This window comes from Simochromis diagramma, unplaced genomic scaffold (assembly GCF_900408965.1).
Source record: "Simochromis diagramma unplaced genomic scaffold, fSimDia1.1 OVJJ01000343.1, whole genome shotgun sequence".
Lineage (NCBI taxonomy): Eukaryota > Metazoa > Chordata > Actinopteri > Cichliformes > Cichlidae > Simochromis > Simochromis diagramma.
The window spans coordinates 2,910,662-2,930,436 of NW_024386831.1; the positions used below are offsets into that span (position 1 = coordinate 2,910,662).

The following is a 19,775-nucleotide window of genomic DNA, read 5'->3' on the forward strand; positions in this document are numbered from 1 at the left end:
CTTCATCTGATTCATTGAGTGGAGACTTACCATGTGTCTTGTACTTTAAACAGTATTGTGGTTTTTTGTTGTTTTTATAAAGAATAGGGAGTATATCTAATTTTTTAGCATATTATGTTATTTTTTTTTATCTTTCTTTGCTACTGAAAAGTTCTTTTTAGGCCAAATTCAAGTCAAGTGCTTTTGTAACCTGCTCTTGGACTTGGTGCCAGTTGTTATTTAAAGGTTATAGAGTGTTTCTAATTTACTTTCCCATCAAAGTTTTCCAATAAGCTTATTTTCAGCATCCCACATCTGGGATTTTGAAACATCACATTTGTTTCTAACTATTAGATTCTGGACTGAATCCCAAAAAGAGCCATAATTTGACTTTTAACTGTGCTTTGATAAAATAGAGCCTGCAGAATACAATGTACAATGCAGCTGATGTATGTTTCCAGACCAGGTGGACAGGTTTACCAGGAACTCCCTCTACAGGGGCTCACTGACACAGAGGAACCCAGTGGCAAAGGCCAAGACCAGGGCTGCCTGTGCGGTATGACCCCACCCTACGGTGCTGGGTGCTGTGAAGAGTTCAATTCCAAAACTACATAAGTGCCATTTGGAGAGAAAAAAAAAGTGCTGCAACAAAACTGGCATTCGATGCTTACCAATTTCTTTTATGTGAGAAGATTGATTCCACTGTCATAGTTAATTTTACATTAAGTTGGGAGATCTACAGCCGTGAAGCTAAATTTGAATTTGTACTGTGATGATATTTTTTAACTTTATCTTGTGGTTGTTACAACTTCCTGGATACGTTTAGGAAAAGCAACATATTTAGGTTCAGGTAAAGGTCCGAAATGTAAAAATCAATGTGGAAACATGCGGCTGATTTATCTGAAGGCCACCAGATGGCAATTGGAGTGGTTGCAACAAAACACTCCACTACTAGACGTCTATAGGAAAACAGCTTTCTCTCTCTGGAAATAGTTTACTGCTGAGTTTATGGGCTCAGTCACTAATTTTGGGTCATATTGAATAAAAAGATTAAGTCTGCTTGTATATATAGGTAATACAAGGTTTCAAAATTGAAAATTATGTGTGGTATCAAAGCCGATTTATGAAGTTATGAATCACAAGTGATTAGCCAATGAGCAGTCACAGTCAGGCCTGCCCTTCCTCGTCGCATCCTATTTTTTTGCAAAACATGCACATTTTGAGGCTTCAGAAAAGGTCGACATAAAACAGTGGGTGACTAATCACACTGATCTTTTGTACTAAAATACGTTTTTATACAGTAATCGATCCAGGCTGGGGTTTAATACCACCTTTAAAAAGTCAAATCCCTGCTTGTGCAGTCTCCCTTAATTACTCAGTCAGATCCAGCCCTCACTTTCAGAAAGCTTAATTCAAGGTTTTTGTAACTTGTCAGTCAAAAAAAGCTGCTTTGTAAACCTGCTCACTGCATTTTGTGCATTTTGTCCCATGTCATGAATGAATATGGATAAATAAAAAAACAAAATAAAGTGAAACGAGACTCTATCTGAAGGTGAGGATGCTAGAGATGCTCCTGAGCTGCTCCAGTGGATTTGTGCAAAGTTTAAGGATCCATGAAAGTGGATATCAATCTTCTCAACTAACCTCCATCACAAAACGTGGATTCATGCATTTTCCCAAATGTGAATAAAAATTCCTTTAGTAAAATGCCTTGAATATCAGGAATGAACTCTTCACGTGCTGATCACACCAGGCTTTCACTGCTTGTTTGATTTGAGCTGCTGGTGGTTTCTAGCTTTGTGGTGTTTTGAAATAATTTCATTTTTTAACGCATTTCCTGCTTTTTTTTCCCCCAATCAAGTGCACACGTTCACATTTCCTGAATCATGTTTTTGTTGGTAAAGGAAAGAGTTAAATCTCATACTGGGTTAAAATTACTTTGTCTGAAATTAAGTGCATACGCTGGGATGTTTGATTACACAATATAATGGTGGAAAATCTCAGGGTAATTTTGATAAGAGAGAAAAATAATGGCATCAGTGATTATGTGGCTGTTTTGAATAATATAATTGGCTTCCTGCTTGAAGAAATATGCATGTCTGCATTACACTTTGTCTCTGAGTTGAAGGTACCTAAAGTCAATGATAAGAATTTTAAAAAGAGCCAGAAACAATATTTTCTGAGGCCTCCCTTGTTAAGAGAAAAAATGTGAACCTTAAATCACAGGAGGTTTTTTTTTTTTTTTTTTTACTTTTATCACTGTAGGAGCCTCATCCAGTAAAATATATCTCATTTTCAACACAGCGTATCGTCCAGTGTTCATGTCACGGTCTGGCTGGCAGACCGTGGGGATATGGGGGAATGAGGACCCAAAACGCATGGTTCTGCGATGCAAACGGTGCACTTTATTTACAGTGAAGGCTGTAAACACAATAACTCCCCATTGCTCCCTTGAATCCCGTGTGTGTGCTCCCCTCCGACGTCTGTGCTCGTGCTCCCCGCTGTTGTGTTCTCGCACACCCTGTGCGTGCTGCCGTTCTGGTCCACTCTTCCACCTGGAGAGAAAACCACAAAAACAGCCATCCACACCAACCCCGGCGGACATACACGAACTGCACCGTTGTACGCTGACTGACTGACTGACACACGCACGCACGCACGCACGCGCGCGCGCGCACACACACACACACACACACACACACACACACACACACACACACACACACACACACACACACACACACACACACTTGGGTAGACAACTCAATGATTCCGCGCCGGTGGGAGCTCCAACACTCTCCTAAGTAGCTCCCCCGACAAGCCCTGATCACCAACAGATGTGTGGCAGGAACTTCAGGTGTGGCCAGTCCTCCTGCAGGGCCACACCCATACCCTGCCTCTACATATAATGAGTAGAACACCGAACAACACAGCATAGCGCAGAAAAACACACATTCCCAAATAATAACAACAACACTAATAATAATAATAATAATAATAATAATAATAATAATAATAATAACGGTCCATCCTGCTCACGGACCCCCGAGTCCTCCAGAGCCGGGTCCGTGACAGTTCAGCAGTCCCTCAACCTAGTCATAGCCAGAGCAACCCCAATATGAACACACTGTAATTTGATCAGTGCTCAGCTTTTGCTCTACACACTGTTATACTTTGCAGAAGCATTACAAAGCATGTAAAAACGTGCTTATTTTCTCTTAAAAGTGGACCTATTCTGCCTTTCCTTATTTTCTGTAATTAACATCATATACATCCAGGTGTTTGACTTCATATTAAACATGCCCCAAGTTTGTAATAACGTGGTCCGCATGTGTATAAATAATCCCTGTAACACAAAAGCTCAAGCTTCAGACACCTCTAACCACTGTTTCTAACAGTTTTTTTTTCTACTTTTGGCTCTGTATGATGTCATGGAGAAAGAATGTCCCTAATTTGGTCATCTCAGACACAGAAGCCCCACCCACCTGCTTTTCAGATCTTTACCAGAAAGCTGTCTTATGCTACAGCGACAGTGGGGCCACTTTGCTTTTATATATGAATATACAACCAGCTGTCAACCAGTTGGGTTGAATCCCCATTGCAACCAGATGCATTGCTGAAAAATCAAAGTGACTGAAGCTAATTACAATTGTTTACCAAATGCATACAAATACAGTTCGATCAAAGCCCAACCACTGAATTCGCCTATTGACAGGAGGTTTCCGCCGTCTTTTAACTTCAGTGTGGCTGAGGCATTAGCAGGAGGGTGGTCTTAAAAGGACAACAGCTGAAGTAATTTGTTTCAGACAGACAGTGAACTGGCGGGACCGAGGCTCATTAGATAAATAAAATAAACAAGATGAACAAAAAATATTTTAAACTGTGATTCACACAAAGCTACCCAAGTAGAATCTAAGAATAAAACTATGCAGTTGGAAGTGAGCATCATAGGTCCACTATACTACGCTGTACATCTGTTGTCAATTTCGTGTTCCTTTCTTCAAGCCTGAGTAATCATTCACAAACCTCACAGCTTGCATAATGGCTCATAAGTCATCAGCAGGTTTATAAATATTTCTAACATGTATTAAACACATATTGATCTTTTGTCTCGATTGCTTTGAAACAGTGATTTCATTAACCCAATCAAAGCATTAAATGGCTGATTAACCATAATACTAGTCAATCAATATTTTTGTCTCGCTTTTCTTGCAGAAACCAGTAATGACCCAGGGCTCATGAGGAGGAGGCTGAGTGTTATCTGACTGACAAGTCTTTCAGTTATTACATAATGCTTTACACACTGGAACTGAGCAGCAAAACATGAACTATTCACAAAAGGCGTGTTTTTGTTCTTTGAAACAAATGCATTTGAACCGACACGTGGCAACCAACAAACGGAGATCAGAGATCAATCAGTTTTCTTTTCCTGACCATAGTGCAGTAGTTTATGTTGCCTAGACATAACAATGTAGTTTTGGAAATTTAACCAGAATCCAAATTAAATCCCTTTAAAGCTGGAGAAACATGACTTTGTGTACATATGAATAAGAATCTTAAATATGATATCAGACTGATGAAAAATCTTGTTCTTGAAATTCATGTGCGGTTACACGGAAGTATATAAAATTTGCTGAATTTCATGAGGAACTTAGAAATTGCCGTACGACTATGTTGGTTTAGGTTTCCCATATAAATTGCAGAATTTGTCAAATGAGCAGTGGAACAGTGGGTCTTCTAATCTTCTTACATTTATCTTTAAAAGGTGTGTTTTTGATATCGCTGTTGTTTTACAGGGCTAAATCCATAAAGTATGTTACACGTGACATGCACTAACATCTGCCTCTAAGTATAAACATTTACAGAATTTGTATACACTAACATGCAAGTTAACACATGCATTTGCCTTAATGCGCAAAAGCACTGATTGTACTAATCTGGAATTTATAACTGGTTAATTCATCGTTGTGGATAAACCGAAATATGCATTGCGTGCTTTAAATGCAGTTTCAGCAAACAGAATCAAGCCAGTGAAAAAGAGGTGCAAATCCAAACTGTAAATCAGTTTGAATTAGTCTGAAATTTTCACACACAAAAAAAACATATAGATAAATGTATATTTTTTATATTTTTTTAAAAGTTCTATTATTAATAATCTACGGTGTGTTGGAAAGTTTAATTGATTGTAAAATTAAACTGATGTCACAGTGAGAAGAGCAGGTCTGATGTGATTGTTTTATAATATATGACATTTATGTAAGTTAATGAATAAAATGTATACGGAATATATAGAAGTGCACACTGTATGCATTATGGTGTTGGAAAATATTTTTATATTGGATTAATAAATCATGCACATTCATTTTTAATTAAATCTTTGAAATCAATATTTTTATGTAATCTCAGCATATGTGGAAAAATTAATAACAAGTGCAATTAAATATGCATCTTTTTTGTCTTTGAGGAGTTATAGTGAGTGAGAGAAGTCAAAACATTGTACTGCTTGTCAGATTTCAAGGTTTTTATGATAAGTTGGAATTTCAATCATTCACTAATTTGTCACTTATTGTAAAATTTTAGCTGGAGCATCTTTGTTGACCATAATTTATAGGTTCAACATTATCGTGTATTCAATAACATCTGAAACTAAACACATCAGAAGAGTGTTTACTGAGATCGTAGATAAAGAATGAATGCTCACTTGCTTATAGTGGACTATACAGTTGGGTTTCTGCTTGTATCCAGAAGAGCCGACTCCCTGCTGGACTTTAGAAGGAATGTGGGTTGACTTTGATTTCACGTTTCAAACTTGGAAGCTATGTCCATCTTCTATATACAGTCTGCAAGGAGAGATTACTCGCCTAGCTTGGACTAGCTAAATATTGATACTATATTCCAATTAAGCTAACTGATCCCCAGAAGTCCTACACACTGCCCTTTCAGTTGAATTTATCCAAACCTTTGAAAACAGCAGTGTTTATTTATAGGCTGTACAATGACATGTCTTCGGAGATGACAAAGAATGTATCCATGATGTAATGATAAACTGGGTGTGCACTGTGTAAATAAATGCATATGCTTTTATAAAGGGCTGGAGACTGAACGATGCGAGGAGGTTCACAGCCTGTGAGCTTCACAGTCACAGAATTGCTTTACTTTATGTATTACAGTTTAAGATCACCATTTGTAGCCACTGGAGAGAGAAACTGACAACACGTATTTATTTGACTTTTTTATTGATTTGATTTATTTACTTTTCTGAATCACCATAAAGATTGTTTCAAGCCTGTGTTAAATTATCACTTTAATTGAAATTATTTGCATCACTGGTCTTATTAAATTATTTACAAGCTAAACTGTTGTTTTCTGTCCTTTTTTAGCCATTGGCGTAGATTATTGTATCAAGCAGCAGCTTTCATATCAGTATAATCCAATCAAAACCTTAACAAGTCACACCTTTGCTGTTGGTTCAGAGCTTTTTCATAGTGCCTCTTTGTTAACTGAATCTCCAGGGAAGGTTTTATCTCTGCGCTATGGAAAGAACAATTTAAATAGAAATATACAACAATCCCACATTTAAACGTTGCATTAACTTTGTATATTTGTATATTTTTGATCAACTTCATGACATCTAAGTTAAGTTAAAATAATAAAAAGCACTAAATAACCAGTAACAAAAAGCTTGGTAAGACTATAGCAGCTCATTAAAATAGATTATGACAAAACAAAATAGCTCAATTAGGTTCAACCCAAAAAAGCTCAACTAAACAGAACAAAAGACAATATAACTTTTAACTAAAATTCTAGATGCAATAAAATAAAATGTCTATGTAGCGTTTGATTTTTTTTTTTTTTTTTTTAAAAAGATCAACTGTGGGCTCCAACAGAAGAAAAACCTCCAAGCTGATTGTTGTGTTGACTGAAAGCTGTGCTGCCATTCTTGCACGTGCATGCACTACATATTCTTCCTGAAAGGTGGGTGACATCAGCATATCAACATACCGCTGCCCCTCCTGCTGCATATAAAGAAATGATGACACAGCTGATAAACTGGCACCCGGAGAGACCCAGACCTGAGAAGCACAACCCCTTTATAGATCAGGTGAGAAGAATCTGAACACTCTTTCTCTTGTAGTCTTATTTCAAGCCATAAATTTATTTTTCTTGCCTTTCCTGCCCAGACAAAGTCCTACACCTGTTTGCGTCAGCTGACTCTTACTGGGACGTAGCAAAGCAACCACTGAAGTTTGGTTCTGCAGGTCAACATGTTTCGAAACGGTAAGTCTTCACATGTGTTCAGTATCTCTATTATGCCTTTCAGTTGCAAAACCAAACTGAGGATTGTTTGGCTCTGCAGTAATGCAACCATGTGATTAAGACAAAGTAGAGCCAGAGAGTCTGAGTAAGAGAAAAACGGGGGGAAAACTGCTTAAGCATCAGATGTGTTATTTTTGACTGATTCAATCTGCTGATTACATTGTTTGCTCTCCTTGATCCAGAGTTTACTCGTTCTTCATGCTGTTTTCAAACAAGAGTAGAAAACCAGTTACGCCATTCGCTTTGAGGCCATGGAGTAATTAAACTTAATCTAAAGTTGGCTGTGGAAACTTTGATTGAATTTCCATAATATGCAGAAGGGCAGCTCAATCAGTAATTATATTTTCCATTTGTGTCAAGTGATGCTTCTTTGTATAAGCAACAAATTGACAAACCCAGCATAACGGTACATGTGTGCTTTTTTTCTGCTGCAGATGGAGCTAAAATGAGGGTGTGTGCGATGCTGTTTGTTGTCTTGCTGTTGAATGGAACTCTGAGTGAATCTCAGAGAGATGGCTCTGTCGTTATTAGAGGTAAGGGTTCCCCTAACTACCCTTATCAATTGTTATTTATCCATGACTTTTTATTATTTCTGCTTTTCTTTGTTCTTATTTGATTTAAATTTCCATGTTTGTCAGTCAAAAAAAGCTACTTTGTAAACCATAGAATCATTTTGGAATCTCGTCGAGAAAAATATATATGCATTTAAAGCAGTACAGAGGTTAGAGTTGCAGTTAGAGGAAGGCAAGCGGAGACTATGATACATCCCCAACCCCTGCAAAGAAAATTAAAATCAATAAATAAAATAAAGTACAAATAAATCGTCCTTCACAAACTGGACCAGATTAAAACATACCACTCTCACAGCCTCTTGCTGCATTTTTCTTGGCTGTAGAAATATATAAATGTTATTGCTACTATACTTAACTCTATTTACAATTTGCTAACAGTGACAATTAGTTTCTTAACTTAAATATCTTGGCTGTGGAGGTTACTAAGAGAAAACTTTGAGAGTGGTCCTCTGTACTCTCAAAACACTGCTCAAAACTGAAGTCAGAGCAGGGAAAGCAGAGACAGCAGCAGGTTTTTCTAACATGCTAGTGTCCCATCAGTCTCCCATCAAAAGCCAGATTTTTATCTACAATGCGCAAACAGCTAGAAAAAGCTGCTGGCCTCACAAGTTGACAAGCTACGGACATTGTTAAGAAGACACAGAGATGCCTGTGAGATGCCTACCCTATAGAGATTTCATTCACTCCGTAATCAAGCTGAATTTATTCAGCTTCCAGAGACAACAGCCAGCTGTGGTCACAAGGTGGCAGTGATGTAAAGAGTGGATCCAAACAGACATGGGAGAAGCATTATGACAGAAACCTGTCTGACATGAAAGGAGAGATATGTTCACTTCATTTTTGTATTTCACTTAAAAAGCAGTGCTTGCCCTGCTTAACCTGATTGAACACCACTGATTTAACACACTATGATGTAGCGGTAAGAGGCACAAGGAAATGTGTGCAAAAATAAGTCCTACTATTAGAAATGCACAAGTCTAAGTTCTGTCTTACAGATCAAGTGCAACCATCCCCATATCTGACAATCTTGTAAACATCCAACTGGCAAGTTTCACGTAGGGTACTGATTTCAGCTGCTTTAGCCTTGCAATAGTTGCTGCATATTTCCTTTGCGACCCACCTCCACCACAGCTCCTGGAGTTGATGCTGCATTTTTTCCAATGCCTTGTATCTGTTGTCATTGAAGAGCAGGAAAGTCCAAGAATAGAACTATACCACCATATAAATTACTAGATGTGGAAATATCATTCTTTTTATGACAGTTTGGCCCTGACTAAATTATATTAGTGCTGACAGAGTTAATCTCGTTAAAATGACGTCACATTAACGCGGCAAATCTCCGTTAGCGAGTTTGTGCGGATCACCCCGTGCCAGGGGCTGCACGGCGCTAATGCGTTTTACATGCTAACAACACTAACGCATTGATGCCATGCAGCGTTTAACGAGATTAATGCTGACAGCACTAATTTTTGCAGAATTAAAAAAAAATCTGAATGGAGTCCAGTAAGTTGACAGATTGGAATAGGGATGGTGAGCTACTGTAATATTCTATATTTCACACTACAACGCTGTCAAGAACAGAGTAACTGTAATCTCTCTTTTTCTTAACTTAACATCAGACAATACATCAAGCCTGTCTGACCTGCTTAAGTGGTCTATTTCTGATGGTGTTGGTAATTTCAGTGGCAGTAAGAGCAAAATTTATTCAGACATTAAAAAGTTGTCAGTCTGAGGCAAAGACTGAATGTCAGTTGTCTCTGCAGTAATCTCCAATAAACAAGTGTGTACCCAGTTTACAGTAATTGAATTCAGTTTGTATTTACATGCGCAATAGCGGTGGAGTTTCAGTTGCTTTTATAGAGAGAATGGGACATGATGATATGATGATTTAAAAAAATATTTAAATGTCAATTTAACCAAAAACAGAAACAAAAACATATGAACAATGTTTTATTTATTTTTATCCAGTGTTTTTATTTTTCAAATAGCATTTTCTATGCTAAAAGACTACAAAAAACATATAAATTTTGCTTTGCAAATGAACGTTCAACAAACAATCATAGATCCAAAACATTTGACAAAATATGTTTTGTGCAATCTTCAGTGTGACTCTTTCTGAATGAGATCCAGCCACTCATATAACAATCTGGCATAGTTTTAGCATGTTCCTTTCCAGCCTTCTTAAACCGTGACATGTGCCACATTTTAAGGTTTAAGCAATTATTCTCGAGCGTCATAGTTTTTTGTTTGGGGACTTGTGAAATTCAAATTGATTTTCTTCAGCTTGTCATCTGTCTTTTTTTTCTCTTTTGTTTTTGCATCTGTGTTGCTCAGATCCAGACATCAGTGCCTCCTGGTACACAGGCAGGGGGATCAGACCCCTTGGGAGATTTGGTCGAAAAGCTGCAAGAAGAAATGAACTTCTGGCTTTCATCACAGCGAGAGTTTATAGACCAACAGCTGACAGCGGCGTTTGGATCACACAATGAGAACACTGTGGATCATTGAATAGCTGCTATGCTCTCATTTTTTTTAGGTTAAGTAATGGAATTGGTCTTAGATTTAGGAGTTTTCTAACATTACATTCAGTTATTTTCTGTAAATTCTGTATAAATAATTTGTGTTTTCTGCTCTACAGGCATGGGGATAAAAGAACATATGTAAGAAAAGCAGCATGTAAAGTTGAAAGTGTTACAATTAAAGGAATCCATGAATTAATGGAACATATATTCTGACCTCTGAGACTGAAAAGGTTTGATCAATAATGAAATTGTTTGTTTTATGATAATGGTCTATGACAGAAATGCTCCAACAAGAACTGACAACAAAACTGGATGAAGGCACCGTGTAATACAGATACTCTTCATACAGTGGCTTGCAAAAGTATTCGGCCCCCTTGAACTTTTCCACACCTTGTCACATTACAGCCACAAACATGAATCAATTTTATTGGAATTCTATGTGAAAGACCAACACAAAGTGGTGTACACGTGAGAAGTGGAACAAAAATCATACATGATTCCAAACATTTTTTTTTTTACAAATAAATAACTGAAAAGTGGGGTGTGCGTATTTATTCAGCCCCCTTTGGTCTGAGTGCAGTCAGTTGCCCATAGACATTGCCTGATGAGTTCTAATGACTAAATAGAGTGCAGCTGTGTGTAATCTAATGTCAGTACAAATACAGCTGCTCTGTGATGGCCCTCTAAGAGAATATTGGGAGCAACAACACCATGAAGTCCAAAGAACACACCAGACCGGTCAGGGATAAAGGTATTGAGAAATTTAAAGCAGGCTTAGGCTACAAAAAGATTTCCCAAGCCTTGAACATCCCACGGTGCACTGTTCAAGCGATCATCCAGAAATGGAAGGAGTATGGCACAACTGTAAACCTACCAAGACAAGGCCGTCCACCTAAACTCACAGGCTGAACAAGGAGAGCGCTGATCAGAAATGCAGCCAAGAGGCCCATGGTGACTCTGGACGAGCTGCAGAGATCTACAGCTCAGGTGGGGGAATCTGTCCATAGGACAACTATTAGTCGTGCACTGCGCAAAGTTGGCCTTTATGGAAGAGTGGCAAGAAGAAAGCCATTGTTAACAGGAAACCATAAGAAGTCCCGTTTGCAGTTTGCCACAAGCCATGTGGGGGACACAGCAAACATGTGGAAGAAGATGCTCTGGACCAAAATGGAACTTTTTGGCCAAAATGCAAAATGCTATGTGTGGCGGAAAATTAACACTGCACATCCCTCTGAACACACCATCCCCACTGTCAAATATGGTGGTGGCAGCATCATGCTCTGGGGGTGCTTCTCTTCAGCAGGGACAGGGAAGCTGGTCAGAGTTGATGGGAAGATGGATGGAGCCAAATACAGGGCAATCTTGGAAGAAATCTTGGAGTCTGCAAAAGAGTTGAGACGGGGGCGGAGGTTCACCTTCCAGCAGGACAACGACCCTGAACATAAAGCCAGGGTAACAATGGAATGGTTTAAAACAAAACATAGACAAGCTCTAAATCCAATCGAGAATCTGTGGCAAGATCTGAAAACTGCTGTTCACAAACGCTGTCCATCTAATTTGACTGAGCTGGAGCTGTTTTGCAAAGAAGAATGGGCAAGAATTTCAGTGTCTAGATGTGCAAAGCTGGTAGAGACATACCCTAAAAGACTGGCAGCTGTAATTGCTGCAAAAGGTGGTTCTAAAAGTATTGACTCAGGGGGCTGAATAATTATGCACACCCCACTTTTCAGTTATTTATTTGTAAAAAAATGTTTGAAATCATGTATGATTTTTTTGTTCCACTTCTCACGTGTACACCACTTTGTATTGGTCTTTCACGTGGAATTCCAATAAAATTGATTCATGTTTGTGGCTGTAATGTGACGAAAAGTTCAAGGGCGCCGAATACTTTTGCAAGCCACTGTAGATAACTAATGGCATCCAAGGCAACAGTTGCATAAGAGAGAGAGCAAGCAACCACCTGACAGCATTACCTTAAGTCACCCAAAACAGGTTACACACACACACACACAGGATTCTATTGGGTTTAAATGGCACTTCTAGTGTGTGTTTTAGCATTTAAAAAATAATAATAATAATGGGAATACATAATGTGTAAATTCTTTGTGAGTTTGCAAAAATGGAACTATAATGTGGCAGTTTTTCTTTGGAGGCTGGTAAATCATGACTTCAACCACTCAGCTAACCTATTCATGCCACACTTCTGAACTTTAGCCAGTTTCTTAACAATGGTTTCTAGCATAAAGAGGAATGCTTCCCCTAGGTCGGCTCTGGCAAGTCGTGATAGCAGACCAACAGAAAGCAGCCAACCTTGAAATGATACTAAAGTGCAGTTACTGTTAAAGCAGATCCTTTTTAATTACTCAGTGATTTGCAGAATGACTTTGCACAACAAAGAGCCCTGGTTCCATTACATAACTTCTGTACAGCTTTGGCACAAAGGCAATTCAGCTCACTGCATTCTTGATTTAATCACTAGTGAACCTTTGTCCACATCTTCACCGCTGAGCATAGGCTTAGTGTTGTTTATTGCTCAAAAGTTTCAAATGAAGAAAAGTTTGGCTAAGATCACAAGAAAATGTAGAAAACATCTGCAAATATGAAACAAAGGAGGATTTATACACTAAATCACAATACAAATGACGACTAAATCATCCTAGTTTTATTTTCCCTCTATTTCATCTCCTCTGCGTGAGGCAATTTTTTTGTTTCTGTGAACTAAAGAACTGGGCCAGGGCTCTGTCAGAAGTCCTACAGAAGCTTGGTTTCAATCAGCATTAAATAGCCTCATTTATACTGAAGATTTATCATTTTAAATCACTAAGCAGTAAAAAGTTCAAATTTGAAGCCAGCATGTGGAGAAAAACTGTTGTGTTTGTGTGAAGAAAACACAGAAGAATGTTATGCAAGAGCAAGTGACTTAATCCAGCAGAGAAAAGTTGCTTTATGGGGCTGTCTGAATACCACCAGCAACATTATTTTGTTGAATGCATTTGGGAGTCTTTTAAATCTTTAATTCTATTGTTTGTTTTTATTATTGATTGTTGGATAATTTAATCCACAAACCTTGGTTCAGCTGAGGAGAGGAAAAAATAAGGGTCCATGTGCAAGTCTTAGTTAAGATTAGCCAGGTGAATCCATAAAAAGCTAAACTAAAAACAACACACTGAGCAACTACCAGACAAGTGTGAAGCCTAGTGTACTCCCAGCATGGATGCAGCTTGAGCCGAAAAGTCCGCTTTTCTGAGTTTAATTAGAAGTGCTATGGGGGTCCGTGTTGGCTAACACTTTTCAAGTTTTCACACCTCTAATTTTAAGTCCATAATTTTTTTACACTACTAACTTGTTTATTTGTGCTGTAAAGTTGGACATTTTAACATGGGACTGATGGGGACTGAGACTGACTGCTGGATCCTCAGGTGATCCTTAGAGTATCTGTAGTTTTTATTTTTTTTTATTTTTTTAGCAATGACTTCATCTTGCAGTTTATTAAATTGGAGGTGGGGGACGTGGGGGTGTCAGTCTCTCCTTGCTTGTCAATAAAAGTCACCAGCCTACATTGATTTGTAATGTATTTTATAGATTTTAGAGTGTCTGCTCTCAGGATGAGGTATGGAAAGAACAGAAAATAAGCTCATTTGCAGTAAATATTAATTGTGTCACTTGGAAGTTTCTTCAGTGTTAAAGTGATTCATTCACCCTGCAACATTCAAAGTTTTAAATTACTGGAATATTGTACTTCATAATACTGTAATAATTACCTCTATTGTGCAAACCACACTCAAATGAACTGTGCTGGGGGATCTCCATTCCAGTGTGATTGCATGCCAAAAGTAACCAGGCAAGAAAACACAGAGTGGAGGCAATCAGTGCCAGTTCAACATCTGGCACGCAGACAGGCTGAGGGGGTTTACTGCCTGCTGGAGGCTGATCCCAAGCCCACTGAGAAGAATCAGAAGAACCAGTTTACTGAATATGACAGTGAAATAAAACAAACTGAGACTGTATTCTTGTGTTCATCTTAGGCATGTTTCCTAACCAGAGTCAGAATCAAAAAAGGAAGAGGACCACAAATTCCAAAATCCACAAGCATTTTATTGTCATGTTACATATCCCATCTTTGAAATAATTAAGACAAACAGAAAGACACAACAGAAACAGGCAGCCAAGCCACTGGCAGTCATACAGCTTAAGGTCCAACTTTGCAGCAGGATGAAAACAAATTGAACGAGTCTCTGTGCTGCAGCTCCACACTCGGCATCTCCTCCCACTCTGTCAGACCTCCCTGCTGTGCTCCAATGCACTCAAACACTCTGTGGGCTGAATCAGAGCTCTGTTACCACAGACATGAAACTCACAGCTGTATTATATTACAGTGGGAACATGCAGACATTTCAGAGGCCAGACTTTGAAAGAAAAAAGGCAAAGAAAACTTAAACCTCTGACCTGGACTTATGTAATATTTAATAGTTCTCATACTGCAAGTTAGTGCCTCATGTTGGTATCTACTGCCATCTACTGTCCTTTCTTAGGATACTAGGATATTTATGTTGTAAATTTTAATCCTAATACTTATTCTTAGTAAGGCTTCCTGTGAAAAAACACAGCAGGAATCTTTCCAGTGTTTCTTTTTTCTTACCTACGGATTGCAGCAGCTCGGTGACTTGCTCTCCAGAGAGGGCTGAGGTCTCAGTGAAGTACAAGCCCTTGTTACTGGCTAGACTTTGTCCTTCCTGGAGGAAGAAATCAGAACTGCTCATCACTGAGTTGGACTCTCTTTACATGTGACTCTGTGCAGGTAATAAGATTACAGGAGCGTGCTTGTCTTTGTCTGTATACCTCCAGTGGCACTTGCCGATTGTGAGCCAGATCTCCTTTGTTGCCTACCAGCCATATAACAGTAGATCCTGGTATGTACTGTTTCTCGAGCTCTTTGAGCCACACCTGAGCTCTGACAAATGTTTCCTATGATGACACAAGCATGCTCAAGAACAAGACATAAAGAGAAAACCAGTCGAGATAAATCATTTCATAGTCAGGTGTGTCTTCGTTTTACCCTTTGCGTGATATCATAGACCAAAAGTGCTACGTGGGCTCCCCTGTAGTACAGCGGAGTGACGCTGTGGTATTTTTCCTGGCCTGCCGTGTCCCAGATTTCAAAGCGAAGAGTGGCATTACTCAGACGCACCAACTGGGTGAGGTAAGCACCTGGAGGAATAAACACCAAAGGAGTGGGTGTGTGAAATTAGAAAAATTGTATTTACATTATTATCATGATTATTACTGAAGTCTGAAACTTTGTGAAAGCTGTAAATTTTTAACATATGCTGACTGGTCACTTTTTAAGCTACACAAAGCTACTGCTGGCTTGGACCTTCCCTTCAAAGCTCAGAGATTTTGGTCCATGATGACATGATAGTGTCACACAGTTGTTGCACATATATGATGTGAATCTCAGTTTTCACCATATCCTAACGGTGCTGTATTGGGCTGAGATCTGGACGCCATGACATGGTTAGTAGCAATACTCAAGCTGTGACATTTAAATGATGCTCTGTTGGTACTGAGGGGCCAAAATGTGAAGAAAAAAATCCCCCTAACTATTACACCACCACCACCAGGCAGGATGGAGGATGTTGTCTGCACTAAACTATGACCCTACCATCCAAATCCTGCACCACAAATAGAAACTCATTAGAGCCGGCAACATTTTTAGTTTTCTTTTGTCCAGTTTTGGTGATTTTGTGTGAAATGTAGCTTCAGTTCCACATTTGTCGCTGACACTCAGTGTGGTTTTCTGCTGCTGTAACCCATCTTCAAGCCTGGATGTGTCGTGCATTCAGAGATGCTCTTCTGCATGTCTTGGTTGTAACAAGTGATTATTTGAGCTCGAAGCTCAACGCAGTCTAGCCATTCTCCTCTGACCTCTGACAGCGACAAGACTTTTCTCTGGGACAAGACTCCCAAAGAAGTGCAGTTTACTGTACATATCCTCTTTTTCAGATTATTCTCTGTAAAGCCAAGAGATGGTTTTGTGGGAAAATTTCAGCAGATCAGCAGTTTCTGTCATTCTTAGACCAGCACGTCTGGCACCAGCAACCATGCTACATTGCGGTACCGGTCCGTGAGTCATTTGGTACCGGGCCGCGAGAGTTGAGGCTCAGGTGTGAAATGTGTGGTTTTCAGGATTTTTATCGGTTTTCAGCGTTATTTTGTTATCGTTTTTATCGTTAACTCGGTTTTCCTGGGTCTTTTCACGTGTGTTATGAATAAATCTTCTTTTTTTCGGTACCGGTACTAGTTTTATTTCGTTGTATTTATCCGCGACACCTTAAAGGCCGGTCCGTGAAAATATTGGCGGGCATAAACCGGTCCGTGGCGCAAAAAAGGCTGGGGACCGCTGTTTTACATCATCAATTGAGAGACATTTTTATATATTAATGATGAAAATGTTCAGCTCTGTGCTGGAATATTGAATTTCTGTTGTGTTAATTACAGGCAAAAAGTGCAATTTATCACAAATTCTCCATGATATAAAGATACGCAAATAAATATAAAAAAATATAATGACAGATTGCAACTTCAAGAATGAACCAACATAAAGTACTGTGTCTTAAGGTGTTTGGCTTCTACATGAGCTAGCTAACACAAATGTTTCACCACTGGATAAACAGTGGAGAGAAACTTTGTATCAAGGCTTTTTACTTACTTACTTAAAAAAGTAAAAAGTCAAGTTAAAGTAAGTAAAATAAAAATGTATGGCTTTAGTTTATGTCTCAAGTGTCTTTGTCTGGCATGAAACAAGATTTGTTGAAAGTGGTATTTTTAATGATTCTGAGCCAACTGCCTTCACAAAGGGTTTTTACGGTAACGTCTATTCTAAAATGATTCAATCTTGCCCCTGACAAATATGACAATGAATTAAAACCAAAAACTATCAGAAAAAATCATTAAAACTAAACTGAAATTAGTAAACCCAGTCTGGAAACTAAACTGAACTGAAAATCTAAATTAAAAAACTATAGCCACATCAAAAGAGTTTTAATAGGACTAATTGCAGTCCTGTGATAAACTAACACAGTTGGATTAAGGTCAGGACTTTGGCTGGATCATTAACTGTCACACAGATGGCCTCACCTGTGACTCTAGAATACTTTGTTACACAAAACACTTCATGATAAACTCAATCACTGCGAGGTGCCCAAATCATCAGCTTCCCACCACTGTGCTGACAGCCGATATGAGGTATTTTGTGCTGATATGCTGTGTTTGGCTTTCTCCAAACATGCTGTTAGGCATTATCATCAAACTTGTCCACATTGGTGTCAGGGGACATTGTTCCACAAGTCCTGTGGTTTGTTCTGATGCAGCTGTGCTGACATGTTCTTTTTAGAGAGAAGAGGTTTTCTCTCTGCAGCCTTTTCAAACAATCCACACATGTTCAGTCTTTTTCTAATCGTGCTGTCATGAACTTTAACCTTTAACATGCTAACTGAGGTCTATAATGTCAAATGTGGAACTTTTGGTGTTTTTACAGCTTTCCTAAGCATTGCAAAGTCTGACCTCAGGGTGAATTTGATGGGACGTCCAGCCCTGTGAAGACTGTAGCAGTGCGTTAACACACACTTGAATACTCCAGAACAGCAAATTGCCAAAACCTCTTCTTTTATAGAAGTGCTCACACCTACTAGCGACACCTGGGTCCAACTGTCCATTTTAATTCCAGTGGAAGCAGCAAGGGTGTGCTCAGTTTACACAGGACTGTAAAGAATCCTTTGTATTGATTTGCAGTACAAAGGCACAACACCCCCTCACTGAAAGGGGTCAAAGGTTGAGGTTTTTCTCTAATTGGTCACCCAGCAGCACAATAAACACATGTAGCTGTGTCTTTATGTTATTTAGGCAAGACCAAGCTTAGAGCACCGGCATAACCTACAGGTTAACATTCCACGTGTGTTACTCCAGGTCTGCTGAATTTTCCTGTAAAACCTGCTGCTTTTACACAGATGCTTTTTGTTTGGAATCAAATTAAAAGCTAGACACAAATATATTACTTAGTGACATTTAAAGATGCTTGTAGGTGGGTCTTGGTTTGTTAGAGGAAAATAGAACACACTAGCTATTTAGTTCTGTTTCTTATCAAAGCTCATTCTTAAGCCAACATGAGAATTGCATCAGTTTTCTCATCCACAACCTCAGTAAAAAAAAAAAAAAGCTGATAGTTGATTCACAATGTTACATTTAACCACTGCCATCCACACTTCAGAGTGTCATGAACTCACAGCCTACAGTGGGCGATGTACTCCTGAACTCATCCTTGCTAAATCGCAAAGCCAGACTCGACTTTCCAACACCAGAGCTCCCCAGCAGGACCATCTTAACCCTGAGAGTATGCACTGGTCTGCGCAAAGTGTCACTGTATTGCTGGGCCCCTCCGTGGACCCTTGGGAGAGTTTCCCCCATGGAAAAGCTTAGTTAACTCCAAAACAGGAGGTAAAAAAAAGTCCAAAAAGGGTCCTCAAGTCCTGATCCAACTCTCCTTTTCTTTAAAAACACAACAGTAATTTCAAAGAGTCCAGACAAGCTGAGTCGTCTTGCTTGTTGTGAAAGTGTGTGACTGTTCCAGCTTCAGCTTAAAAAGAAAAGCAAAACTTAAGTCCAGAAATGTGAAGCCAGCAACAATAATCTCACTTCCTTAAGCACACCTACTCCTGACTCGTCTTAAAACCTCCCTGCTATCACATGCTGTCTCATTGATTTGAACCCACATGGACAGACTGGCTTGAAAAAATCAACGGCCACATTTCTTGTTGGGAGGGACTTGTACTGCATGCAAATATAAACTTATAGGAATGTCTGAAATGTCTGCAAAGTTTTGTTTTGCTTCAAAATGCTCGTAAAATTACAGAAACTCAGTGGATCCTCTTTGTGCACAAACCCTTCAGATCATTGTGTCAGCACATTTTGCTGCTGGCCTGTTTTCCGGGTTTTATCTCCTTGTAATTCTCATTTTGAACAGCTGAGGGCAGCATTGTATATATTACAACTTTGCTCTAATAGTAAAGCCTCTTCACTGCGGTAAGACGATGTGTAGTGGACAGTTTGATATTCTTCTTCTTTATTTAGACTTTTTAAAGAAATATCACAACTATGCTCAATTATCTGTCCTTGCCATTTTCCCCAAAAGTTTCTTATTGTCTCAGGAATGTTTTCAATGCTTTCCATCAAAGTTTAGAGGGGTTAAAGGTCAGGAGACCCTGGAGGAAGCTGACAGCCTTTTATCTGTGCTGATTTTGGTCATGGATTATTTACTTGGTAAATTCTGGATGTGTGATGAATTTGATGTTCTCTCAGTGCTGTGTACTGATATTTTCTGATGGTCACT

At 38.9% G+C, this 19,775-nt stretch overlaps 3 protein-coding genes across 5 annotated transcripts in view; 2 read left to right on the forward strand and 1 right to left on the reverse strand.

Annotated features, from left to right (window-relative positions):
• The window catches only part of mlphb (melanophilin b), a 41,300-nt gene extending 34,965 nt beyond the window's left edge, over positions 1–6,335 (forward strand). For 2 of the 3 annotated variants that reach the window (XM_040027453.1, XM_040027455.1), the window contains 2 exons: positions 441–535; positions 4,195–6,335. In XM_040027453.1, coding sequence (XP_039883387.1) covers positions 441–535; positions 4,195–4,221 — 122 coding nt within the window. In that variant the 3' untranslated portion in view covers positions 4,222–6,335. The remainder of the gene's footprint in view (positions 1–440; positions 536–4,194) is intronic. The other variant, XM_040027454.1, reaches the window with a different exon arrangement.
• A 586-nt stretch (positions 6,336–6,921) lies between these two features.
• Positions 6,922–10,498, forward strand: prlh (prolactin releasing hormone). Its single transcript, XM_040027456.1, has 4 exons — positions 6,922–7,081; positions 7,161–7,257; positions 7,731–7,829; positions 10,203–10,498. Exons 2-4 carry the CDS (start codon positions 7,245–7,247, stop codon positions 10,355–10,357), a joined length of 267 nt encoding a protein of 88 aa, XP_039883390.1. The 5' UTR covers positions 6,922–7,081; positions 7,161–7,244; the 3' UTR covers positions 10,358–10,498.
• Positions 10,499–14,134: 3,636 nt separating this feature from the next.
• On the reverse strand, positions 14,135–19,167 carry LOC120730888 (ras-related protein Rab-17-like). The gene is made up of 5 exons (XM_040027457.1): positions 18,673–19,167; positions 15,447–15,598; positions 15,230–15,355; positions 15,030–15,123; positions 14,135–14,710 (listed from the first exon to the last, which is right to left on the reverse strand). Exons 1-5 carry the CDS (start codon positions 18,851–18,853, stop codon positions 14,580–14,582), a joined length of 684 nt encoding a protein of 227 aa, XP_039883391.1. The 5' UTR covers positions 18,854–19,167; the 3' UTR covers positions 14,135–14,579.
• Positions 19,168–19,775: the final 608 nt, after the last annotated feature.

Excerpts from the sequence above, each read along its gene's own strand:
- LOC120730888 (XM_040027457.1), bottom strand. The coding sequence starts at position 18,853 with ATGGGGGAAACTCTCCCAAGGGTCCACGGAGGGGCCCAGCAATACAGT. Across the intron at positions 15,356-15,446 it reads TCTATGATATCACGCAAAGG|GAAACATTTGTCAGAGCTCA; the intron begins GTAAAACGAAGA and ends GTGTCATCATAG. Across the intron at positions 15,124-15,229 it reads ATCGGCAAGTGCCACTGGAG|GAAGGACAAAGTCTAGCCAG; the intron begins GTATACAGACAA and ends TTCTTCCTCCAG.
- prlh (XM_040027456.1), top strand. Across the intron at positions 7,830-10,202 it reads TGGCTCTGTCGTTATTAGAG|ATCCAGACATCAGTGCCTCC; the intron begins GTAAGGGTTCCC and ends TGTGTTGCTCAG.